The sequence below is a fragment of the Chelonoidis abingdonii genome, chromosome 24 (assembly GCF_003597395.2).
Source record: "Chelonoidis abingdonii isolate Lonesome George chromosome 24, CheloAbing_2.0, whole genome shotgun sequence".
NCBI classification, from domain to species: domain Eukaryota; kingdom Metazoa; phylum Chordata; order Testudines; family Testudinidae; genus Chelonoidis; species Chelonoidis abingdonii.
In genome coordinates this window covers 24,502,152-24,513,572 of record NC_133792.1, presented here as the reverse complement: position 1 = coordinate 24,513,572, position 11,421 = coordinate 24,502,152, and the positions used below count along the sequence as shown (strand labels likewise).

General features: G+C 41.2%; 1 protein-coding gene across 5 annotated transcripts in view; it reads right to left on the bottom strand.

Annotated features, from left to right (window-relative positions):
- The window catches only part of GAPVD1 (GTPase activating protein and VPS9 domains 1), a 73,713-nt gene that overhangs the window by 14,902 nt on the left and 47,390 nt on the right, over positions 1-11,421 (bottom strand). For 4 of the 5 annotated variants that reach the window (XM_032767629.2, XM_075060423.1, XM_032767632.2 and 1 more), the window contains 10 exons: positions 8,214-8,339; positions 7,289-7,462; positions 6,816-6,956; positions 5,717-5,851; positions 4,923-5,042; positions 4,246-4,323; positions 2,714-3,087; positions 2,034-2,121; positions 840-920; positions 441-563 (listed from right to left, as the gene is read on the bottom strand). In XM_032767629.2, coding sequence (XP_032623520.1) covers positions 441-563; positions 840-920; positions 2,034-2,121; positions 2,714-3,087; positions 4,246-4,323; positions 4,923-5,042; positions 5,717-5,851; positions 6,816-6,956; positions 7,289-7,462; positions 8,214-8,339 — 1,440 coding nt within the window. The remainder of the gene's footprint in view (positions 1-440; positions 564-839; positions 921-2,033; positions 2,122-2,713; positions 3,088-4,245; positions 4,324-4,922; positions 5,043-5,716; positions 5,852-6,815; positions 6,957-7,288; positions 7,463-8,213; positions 8,340-11,421) is intronic. The other variant, XM_075060424.1, reaches the window with a different exon arrangement.

Genomic DNA, 11,421 nt, shown 5'->3' with positions numbered 1-11,421 from the left:
TATGGTAATACTGATTTTAGTGCTACTCCTCTCGTTGGGGAGGAGTACAGAAACCGATTTAAAGAGCCCTTTATATCGATATAAAGGGCCTCGTTGTGTGGACGGGTACAGCGTTAAATTGGTTTAACGCTGCTAAAATCAGTTTCAACGCACAGTGTAGACCAGGCCTAAGAAATCCCAATTGATTCAATCAAGGAGTTCTGGCCTTGGAGATTATCGTTTAGTTCCCATTATCAGCATGGATGCAATTATAAATTAAACAAAGAGAAACTTCCTTGTTCCCTTTACTGGAGAGAGTGTTAATATAGTTCAGATGTTAGTATCATTTGATTAGAATATCATTTGACTAGACTATTTAAGGGGTGTTCAACTTTATCACCAAAAGGTTTTGTGCTGCCCATTTTTTATTGTTGTGGATGTAGCGCTGCAAAAGTTCTTACCTGCACTTTCATAATTTACTATAGCTCCTTCACTTGGGCTAGTTCGCTTAATAGCATTCCTATATTTGTCCAGGATATCCTCTGCAGCCTGTGCCTGTGCACTTAGTCTGGGATTGGGATCATCTGAACAATGAGGAAAATATAACAGGAATTAGCTCCATGTGGTGCTGAGTTCAATGCTAAGTGCAAACACTGCATAAGTTTAAAACCCATTAAGTCTTCAGGGCAGGTACTGACTAAACACAATAACCTCCTCAGTAAGGAAGCTAATTCTGAATACTAAAATGTTATCTCTATACTAGCCTATACATTGCTGTAAAAGGTAACATTTTGGCTGTCCCAGGAGAACATTTGGGGTGCATACTCTTAGTAAAGGCGCTGCAAGAGCAATATACAAACCTTGAAGTGTTGAGAATCTCTCAGACACAAAGTCATCTTTGTCTTTTTCTTGTTTTTCTTTTTTTCTAAATGGTATAGGAGCTGGAAATTACAGAAAGTCTGTATAAGACATTATACATGGAGACAATAAAGCATAGAATTACAAACTAAATTTAGAAATAGTAAGAACCAATAAGTTTAACATCAAATAAAGTCTCCATGAAGGGTATTTAGATGTGTAAGAAACTGCAAAGGTGATGTCTGAAGCTTCTCAGTAACACAAGTCCTCTTTAAATACAAAAGTTAATGATACTCAAGCCTGTGGGGTGAAACAGGCAGTCTATTGTGATCATATTACAAATTATGTCCTTAACTACTAAGCTGAGCCAGACAATCAGCACCCCCAAAAAGCCTTGCCTTCTGAGTTCAGTATTTTTCATTTACTGATTAGGATTTGAAACTGGCTAGTTTCACAAATTTACTCTAGACATATGTCCACAGATCCACAGTCATGCACTGATTATAGTGATGTCAATTGTTTCTAGAAGCTACTTCCAATGAATGGTTCCTGATAAAAGTCACAATCCACTGTGCAATAATAAAATATGTAGAAAAACAAAATTCAGTTGTATAAAAGTATTTAAGTCAAATTCATCTAAGAAGAGTTTCCCCTCTGCAAACTGGGGACAATGCTATTCTATTTTCACATGTGTGTTGTGACATTTAACATTTAGATAATACTTTACGTATGCAAAGTCTTAAATACTAGACATTATCTTTTAGACTGAATGTATACCAAATATCCTTTACTTCTAAAATGGTACCAATACCCATAAATTCAAACCCAATAGAAGACCTGTTAGTCTTTAAGGTGCACAGGACCCTTTGTTGCTTTTTACATAAATTCTAAGACTCTTTTGTGATCTACTGGCCAGATTTCATCATTTACAAGATCTGACTCTGCACTACCTGATTTTGTTAAGTGATTAGCATAACCATCTCAGATTAAAAACAACGTAGAAAGGGCAGAAAGTACTGTGAGCCTGGACTGGTTGCAACCTTCATGTAGTCAGCTATTCAGAATGACCATTTAATATATGATCTCACAGTAACTGGAGAGTTAGTCACAAATTTTCCTATCAAAGTGCAGATTTATTGAAAGCAATGTACAGCATTTCTAAAGGCACCAAGAACATGTAAATGTGAGGCTGTTACCTTTGGGCATGGCAGAAACGAAACGCTTTCTCCACCAGGGTTTGTTCCTGTCAGATTTTTCATCATCACTATCTTTTCGTTCTTCAATCTATAGGGAAAGTGAGTTTTTATTTCAATCTACACCATGCTGAAATGATTACGTGATTTTGTAAAATGGAAGACTGAAAAATATTTTCTTGATTACCAGTAACAGATCATATCACATTACCTGCAAAGCAGCACTACAACAAAGTAAAATAACCTGCTCTTGAAAGTTTAAGTCCTGCCTTGAAGATGTGTTTGTAAGTTTGAGTGTAACTATTTGTTCTGGACTAAAAGTTGGTGTACAACAATCCAAGAAAATCTCTCTCAAAAAAGGTCAATGTTTGTTTTCATTATGTTGACACATTTACTACTACGAGACTTTATGGTTAGAGATTCATTTTGGGGGTCCTACAACTAAAGCATGTCAAATAAATTGAAAAAAGGGACCTTGTCTATTTAGGCCATTCATCCCATCCTAAGCTTTGACTTTTATAAGTAATACTACAGGCCACCCTTCAGAAGGTGCCAGAATTGCACTACGCTACCCTAGTTAATATATTTAATGCTAACAACTAGACACACATTTCTACTCAAACATGACGTGAGAAAAAGAACAAAGATGCAAAATCAGTTCAGCTTCACAACGGATGTCTTACCTCTCCTCTAGAGGAGTCTTTACTGGGGGATGACGAAGAGGACTGAGGCGCAGGCACTGAAGCAGCTGCCCCAATGTTGGGTGTTTGTGTAGGAAGCTCCCTTTCTTCGTTGCCAGGCCGCCTGTTCCAGCCAGGGTCACTCATCGGTCTCCGAACCGATGACACTATGTCAGAGCTCCTGCTGCGGACCAGCCTTTCTGGGTAGGAATGCCTTTGTTTGAACGCCTCCAAATCAGCTGGGATTAAGATGTGGGAACCAAAATTTGGGAATCTGGCCTCATTACCTCCCATAGCTCCTTCCAAGATTGGGGGATCTGGCGGCGGATGAGCGGGTCTTGCATAGTGCACTTTAGGCCTAACCACTGCTGATACACCTGAAGCAATGAAAAATTACATCATTGAACCAAACATTAAAGGATTATACAGGGGTGGTTATGTGCGTACATGCATTTCTCAAATGGGTAAGATTTTTTCCCAACTAAAATGGACAGCAGCCTTTGATGTACAGTAACTCCTCACTTAAAGTCGTCTTGGTTAACGTTGTTCTGTTGCTGATCAATTAGAGAACATGCTCATTTAAAAGTTGTGCAATGCTCCCTTATAACACTGTTTGGCAGCTGCCTGCTTTGTCCACTGCTTGCAGGAAGAGCAGCCCGTTGCAGCTAGTTGGTGGGGGGGCTTGGAACCAGAGTGGACCAGCAGCCCCCCCATCAGCTCCCCACTCCTCTAAATTCCCTGCTTGGCAGCCCCCTAGCAGGCTATCAATTGCTGGCAGTTCAGCTATCGCTCCCCCCAGTGCTGTGTGCTGCTCCTGCCCTCTGCCTTAAAGCTGCTCCCAGGCGCCTCCTGCTTGCTGTGCGGGGGAGAGAAAGGGGGGCTAATGTCAAGGTGTCCTCCTCCCCCCCGCTCCTGTCCCCCACTTACCCCACCCATAGAGCAGGGGAGAAACACGACAAGGCTCATGATGGAGGCAGCTTGCTGACTGCAGCTGCTCTCTCAACTTCCTGATATATTTAAAAAGATAGTGTACTCAGAGCGGGACCAGTGTACTTAAAGGGACAATGCATGTGTGTGTGTGTCTCTCTCTCTCTCTCTCTCACACAGGGTGTGTGTCTCTGTCTGCCATGCTGTCTCCCCTCCCTCCATTTGTGCTGCCTTGTAGAGAGTGAGGCTACAGTAACGTGTTAACCCTTGAGGGCTCAGTCAAGTGCTAGTTCATCATTTAGCAGTAAGGCATTCCCTGGGAAATATCCCACTCTCTTCCACCCTCTACCTTCACCACCTCAATCAAGCTTCACAATCATTGCTATGTATAGTATTAAATTGTTTGTTTACATTGTAAACTTTAAAAACGTAAATAAATATAATTTCCCTGGAATCTAACTCCCCTCTATTTACATTAACTCTTATGGGGAAATTGGATTCGCTTAACATCATTTAGCCTGCATTTTTCAGGAACAAGACTACAACGCTAAGCGAGGAGTTACTGTATTGCTCTTAAAAACAATAGCAGCTCATTCTTTACAATTTACCTTCATGTGATGACAAAGGGTCAAACAATGCAAGCAAAGAGTCCGACTGAGAGGGGGGAGAAGTCAACTGACTGGCTCCTGAAACAATACAGAAAGTGGGTCTGCATGTGCCATGCACTATTCACTGCTTCTTAGCTAGAGTGCTGCACAATACAAATGCAGTCACAGAGCTTATGAAACAGGCAGCATTTAGATCCTTTTACAGTGTTAATAAATGCTTAACACACTTCAAAATGTACTGACAGGAAGGCACCTGAAAGCACTCACAGGACTGAACAGTCAAATTATTATAAAAACTGTTACACACACACACACACCACAATGAAGGGAGTGAGTCTCAAGTGCAAAAGAGCAGTCAATCTAACTTGGTAGAATTAGATAGAATAAACACTTAGATCTCAGACTCTGCAGTATTTCATCACCTCCTCTTTCTATTCATAAGCATAAACACGTCTGCTGAACAAATATGGAGAGAATGATTGTAAGCGGTTTCTCAAAAACCAGAAAATACATTTTTTAAATAAGTGAACTTTTCTTCTACAGAGCGTTTACCCCACTTATTCTTGCTGGGATGTACAGTGTTAAAAGGTTTTACAGTCACAAGTTCAACAATTCCTGATGAGCTTTCATCGAAGGCACAGTTTATTTTTCACTTACTATCCAAGGGCTTTACTTACCATGAGCTGTTTCATCCATATCAGGACTTGTCACAGAATCTTTCCCTCCAAAGTCAGAGCTACACTCAGACCTAAGGTCCTCGATCTTATTAGGAATATCCTCAGAGGTTGCACTAATACCTTACAAATAACAAAAGAAGGATCTGTGAGGGTCTTTGAGACAAAAAGGACGCAGATATCAAAAACATTAAACTTTTCTGTGACAGCTGCAATGAGCAGGGTATTCTTGCTGCCAACTCCCTAACATTGAATTCAAGAGAAATGGCAGCTTGACATTTTGAGAGCCATGACTTTAGAATCTGTCCTGATATAAAGGTTTTGTAACCTTCGGGTTCCATCTGTTTATTCTGCTATTTAATATAAGCTTATATACATGCTTTGATGTTCTGACTGGCAATATAAAGGACCTTAAGACTGACAAATAATTTGCACAAATCTATGACAGAAAATGTAAGTAAAGTGCCGAGATAGAGACTACAGAGGAGTGCTGAACAAAATGGGATGAAGAGAAGCTGAAGGGAGGTGTCCACAGTGAGATGCAAGGAAATATTAGGTGATTTCTTAGATTCAAACACCCTATTGCAAGTCTGCTTCTGTACAACAGATTCTCTGGGTTTCACTCCATTTAGTAGGATGAAGGGCATGGTACTACTACTCTGGAAAGCAGAGTATGAGCACCAGACAAAAAAATCCTTTCAAGGATGAGAATAAATATGATGAAACTAAGCACATGGCAAAACGTACTGGTTACCGTCTAATAAAGCAGAACTTGTTCCTGAAAATAAAACACACACCTGACACGACGCTGAGGCCTGGTGTACTGGGACGAGAACTAACCTCCCTCACATCTGTGTCATCAGAGGTGCTGCCCAGCCCAGAACAGCTTTCCAGCTCCTGCAGTCTTTCCTCCTGCTTTAGGTCTGGGGCCTCTAAACAGGAAATGGTGCGCATGCATTACTGCCTGATGTTATAGTCTCTTACAATTCACATGCAAAAAGATGGTGTAGGGATTTAGATTTTAATGTAAAGAGAGTCTAGCTAACTTTGTGAAATGTACTCTGAAATGGCAACAAATAATTTGAGCGATTTCAGCCAATTCTACTGTGCTGTACTGCAGGCAAGATAATGCAGATAGTCCTTTATATCTGCAGGGCATTTTGCTAGATCTATTTTTACTCTAACAAAAACCAAAATTTGAATTATTGAGTTTCCTAGCCAGAGACTATGGAATGATATATTAAATGCTCATGGAAACATTGAGAGTATGTAAAAATTCTGCCTAGAAAGATTCCCATAGTTCTACAGTGCTCCTTTTATTCTTCATTTTTCCAGAACACTGAAAACAGTCACCAAGTCATGCTAGGTCTTCTCTCACATTACATTTTAGTCGTCTGTCCATCATGGTAAGGTTAATGGAGTCACAAAGCTTAGCCCCTCCTGCGCATTAGAAGTCTTTGTGCACTGCACCTACTCACCCAAACAAATTAAAAACAAGACATACACCACAGCACATCTGCCATCCTCCTAGTCATTGCTCATCATACACCCTTCCCCCACCTTACAGCATGCTACCCAGCCAAAGGGAATGGCTACAAACCAGCTTATTTTGTGCAGCCTGAGTGCTATATAGGTATTTGTATTCACAATATGTCAACCTTAAAGACTTCCATAATTCTCTCAGTTTTATTTTGGAATAATAAGCAATCATCTTTGTTTGAAAAAGGACCACTATGATTATTACCGGCCTCTGAAATAGCATGCGGTCTTTGGACAGGTAATATTCCCTCTCAAAGTGATGGTTTCAAGTTAAGCGCTTATCCAAAAATATTTATGAAATAATGCTTTGCAGTTCATGTCAAAGACCAAACTAAAGATGAGTTGCGGGATTCTGACCTGAATCACTAGGCAATACCTCCACACTCCATGCTTCACTGGTGGTTTCTGATATGGTTGACCCTGTGCAGGGGTCAAGCAGCACAGATCCTGAACCTGGCAAACACAGCAAGCTGCCAAGCATGTTCTCTGCAGCTGCACCTGCACAACCAAGAGGGAAGAAAGGATCAGGTAGGAAAGATGAGAGGATTTTGGTAAGACAGACACCATAAACTGGGTATCCAGTATTAAGTAATTATAAAAAAAAAAAAAAAAAAAAAAAGACACATAACGTCTACTGGGGGGAGCAGGGAGAGAGAGAAAGTACCCATAACAAAGGCAGGACAGATGTCTAAAGTTTTCCTACAAAGAAACTTAGATTTAACACCACCACATTTATTTCATAACTAAACAGAGACTGAATGAGAGTTCCAAAAGCCTCCTTGCTTTGCAGCAAGCTTAAAGTAGTTTTCATGTCGGATGTGCATAGTTACCTGCAATTTCTTGCAACCGGTCTTCATCAATATTTGGATCAAAGTCACTGCCCAAGACATCTGTGCTCCACGTCTCACTCACAGTTTCTGATATGTCCCTATCATCAGTCAATCCCATCATATCACGAATTTCAAATTTACGGAGCTTGTCATCAAGATTATCCTGAGTTGTAGCTATGTAAAAACAAAAGGTCTCAAAAATTCTTCAATATGCTATAGGACAGGAAACTAATTCTATCAAGTAAAATGAAGTTTTAAATAACTAGGATCTGTACAGCACTTTAATAATCACCACAATAATTTGTATATTCAAATGGATGCAATGTGACAACATTCTTAACTCATATTTGAGAAACAATAGAGATTTATTTATGAGAAAAGGTTTAAAAAGTGTATATATTTGTCAAACATACAGCTATCATAACTGTCTACAACTATGAATGACCAACACCAAGGAGTAAATTATGGTGAAAACTGACTGGAAGGGAGATTTGTGGAAGGGAAGAGGTTGAATTCCTATCAGTTGGAAGACTTTGACCTCTCCAGTTAAAGTGTCGGTAACTATAAAAATATCTACGATCTAACATTTTCAATTGCTACAATTCAAATCATCCTTTTCCCTGTTGAAGAGGAAGGCATCATAAAACAAAAATTTAAAAATATTTTATTATAGTGACAGATTTCAAAATACAATATAAGGTCACTGTTCTAAGAACGATGCTAACATTGTTTTAGAGGACAACAATAGCTTGCTAAAGAAAAAAATAAATGAAAATGTGAGATATTCAAAAAAGCATGAAAGTAATTAAACGATGTAGAAAGCCCCTTTATTCATCTCAGACATACCCAATTTAGAGATTCAAAACTTATGGATTTAGAGAAATTGTAACAGTCTACTTGCTTTGAGCTGTGTACCTGCACCTACCTTGTTCATGTTCTAACAGCTGCAGGGCTTCAACACCATTGCTCCCAGAAGGCCCTGCACCAAGCTCTGACACAGACTCTCCTTCTAAATCCAAAGAGGACACAGAATTGGAGCGATTTGAAGGACCTGATGGAAATTGATTTTCCTGTTAGATTTGTTCAGATCAGACTATTTATTTTCCAAACTCGTAGTATAACAGTACAAGATACAACTTGCTAGCACGACTGGGCGGGGGAGTGCGGGTGGTCACAGATGTGCAGTGTCGCGCGCTATATACAAATTAGCCATGTATGTGAAATACTGAACTGAGGAACTCAAAAATTCTTCTCAAGATGCTGAACTATTTAGTAAGTGTGTTAAATACCAACATCTCTATTTTGTAGAACTGGAAACTGGAACACTTAGCTCTCCAGTAATTAACACTTTACAACTTTGTAGTACCACACGATAATATTAACTAATCTTCAGATACCTTGCCACACATGGTTAGCACATCAATATTAGTGTACTAGCTTTTAGCCAAAATTCAAATACAAACTTTTGTAATTATTAGTTTTCTCTAATAACTTGATTTTGTTTATATTTAAAAACAAGAAGGAGAGAAAAAACTAATCATGGAAAGTTACATAAAACAACATATTACCTGGAACATTTGAACGGCTTATAGAAGCCTATTCAATATCCCAGGGAAACCCCTCTTTGCTGTGTGTGATACTCATATAAAAGAGCTGTTGTTCTAGGCTCCTAACATTTTGGCATACAAAAAAATTGATAAAAATAAGATTAAAAGTCAGTACGTGAACTAGAAATTTACAGACAATTTAGATTGCAGTTATGCCAATAACATGCACCAAGTTGAAAATCCTTTTATCCTTTTTTCAACTACTGTCATTTTTTGTTCATCTCTTCCAGTCCAAAATTATCTTCAGCAACCAGTATGTCAAAGTTTCAGTCAAGAATGACTTTTTAGGGCCAAATATGAAGGCAGGCTTTTCGGGGGAAAATGACATATGGAATAATCCCGTAGTGTAGACAATTTTACATAAACCGGTTTCGTAAAACAGATTGTATAAAGTCGAGTGCACGTGGCCACACTAAGCACATTAATTCAGCGGTGTGCGCGTCCATGTACCGAGGCTAGCGTTGATTTCCGGAGCACTGCACTGTGGGTAGCTATCCCATAGCTATCCCATAGTTCCCGCAGTCTCCCCCGCCCACTGGAATTCTGGGTTGAGATCCCAATGCATGATGGTGCAAAAACAGTGTCACGGGTGATTCTGGGTAAATGTCGTCACTCATTCCTTCCTCCGTGAAAGCAACGGCAGACAATCATTTCAACAATCATTTCACCCCCTTTTCCCCGGATTGCCCTGGCAGACGCCATAGGCATGGCAAACCATGGAGCCCGTTCAGCTTTGCCTTTTGTCACTGTCACCATTGTACTGTCGATGTACTGGATGCCGCTGACAGAGGCGGTACTGCAGCCCGCTACACAGCAGCATTCATTTGCCTTTGCAACGATAGCAGAGATGGTTACCAGTTGTTCTGTACCGTCTGCTGATGCCATTGTAAATTGGCGATGAGATGACAGTTATCAGTCGTTCTCTGTACCATTCTGCTGCTGTCATGGGTGCTCCTTTGCTGGCCTGCTGAGGTCGGCCAGGGGCGCAAAGACAAAAATGGGAATGACTCCCCGAGGTCATTCCCTCCTTTATGTTGTATCTAAAAATAGAGTCAGTCCTGCCTAGAATATGGGCAAGTGTACTAGAGAACCAGTGTACCAGAGAATCAGAGAGCACAGCCACTTTGTGTCAGATCCCGCAGAAATGATGAAGCTGCATGCCATTCTTTAGGGGTGCCCTGCAACAAACCACCCATTGCTTCCCTCCTCCCCCAACCTTCTGGGCTACTGTTGCAGGTATCCTGTCCCCCCATTTGTGTGATGAAAGTAATAAAAGAATGCAGGAATAAGAAACACTGACTTTTTTAGTGAGATAAAATGAGGGGAGGCAGCCTCCAGCTGCTATGATAGTCCAGGCAGGACATTAAAATGCAGTGGGGCGGAGAGAGAGAAGCCAGCATCCCACTGCTATGATAGTCCAGGCAGTACAGAATCTTTTTCTTTAGACATGAAAGGGAGGGGGGCTGATGGAGCTCAGCCCCCAGTTGCTATGATGAAGACCAGTTTACCAGCCATTCTGTACCATCTACTGGGAATGACCGGGAGTCATTCCTATTTTTACCCAAGGCGCCCCCGGCCGACCTCACCTGAGGCCAGCCAGGAGCACTCATGGGATGATGACGATGAGGATAGCAGTCATATTGTTACCGTCTGCCACCAGGGGGGAAGAGGGAGGGGAGAGGATGCTGCTTTTCACTGCCCGCAGCATCGCGTCTACCAGCAGCAATGCAGTAGACATAGGGTGACATTGAACACCCTTTTCCCGCGGATTTCCTGTGCAAGCCATCAGCATGGCAACCATGGAGCCCATTTTCTTTTGTACACTGTCACCAACATTGTTACTGGATGCCGGGTGACAGAGGCTACTCAGTGCTACACAGCAGCATTCATTTTCCATTGCCAATATAGCAGAGATTTACCTATTGTTCTGTACTGTCTGGTTGTCCATTGTAACTGCGATGAATGACAGTTGATCATCGTTCTTGTTACTGTCTGCTGCTGTCATGGTGCTCCTTGCTGCCTTGAGCTGAGGTCGGCGTCAGGGGCGCAAAGAGCAAAAAATGGGAATGACTCGCCCGAGGTCAATCCTCCTTTAGTGTTTATCTATAAATAGAGTCAGTCCTGTAGAATTAGGCGGGCAAGGTGTACTAGAAACCAGTCGTATACGAGATATCAGAGAGCACAGCCACTTTGTGTCAGACTCCGCAGAATATGATAAGCTGGCATGCCAATTCTCTCTCTTTCAGGAAATGAAATTCAAAAGTCTGCGGGGCTTTTCCTGTTTACCTGGCCAGTGCATCCAAGTTCGGATTGCTGTCCAGAGCGGTCACAATGGTGCATTGTGGGATACTGCCCAGAGGCCAATACCGTTGATTTGCGGCCACACTAACCCTAATCCGATATGGTAATACCGATTTCAGCGTTACTTCTCTCGTCAGCGAGGAGTACAGAAACCGGTTTAAAGAGCCCTTTATATCGATATAAAGGGCCTCGTTGTGTGGACGGGTGCAACGTTAAATCGGTTTA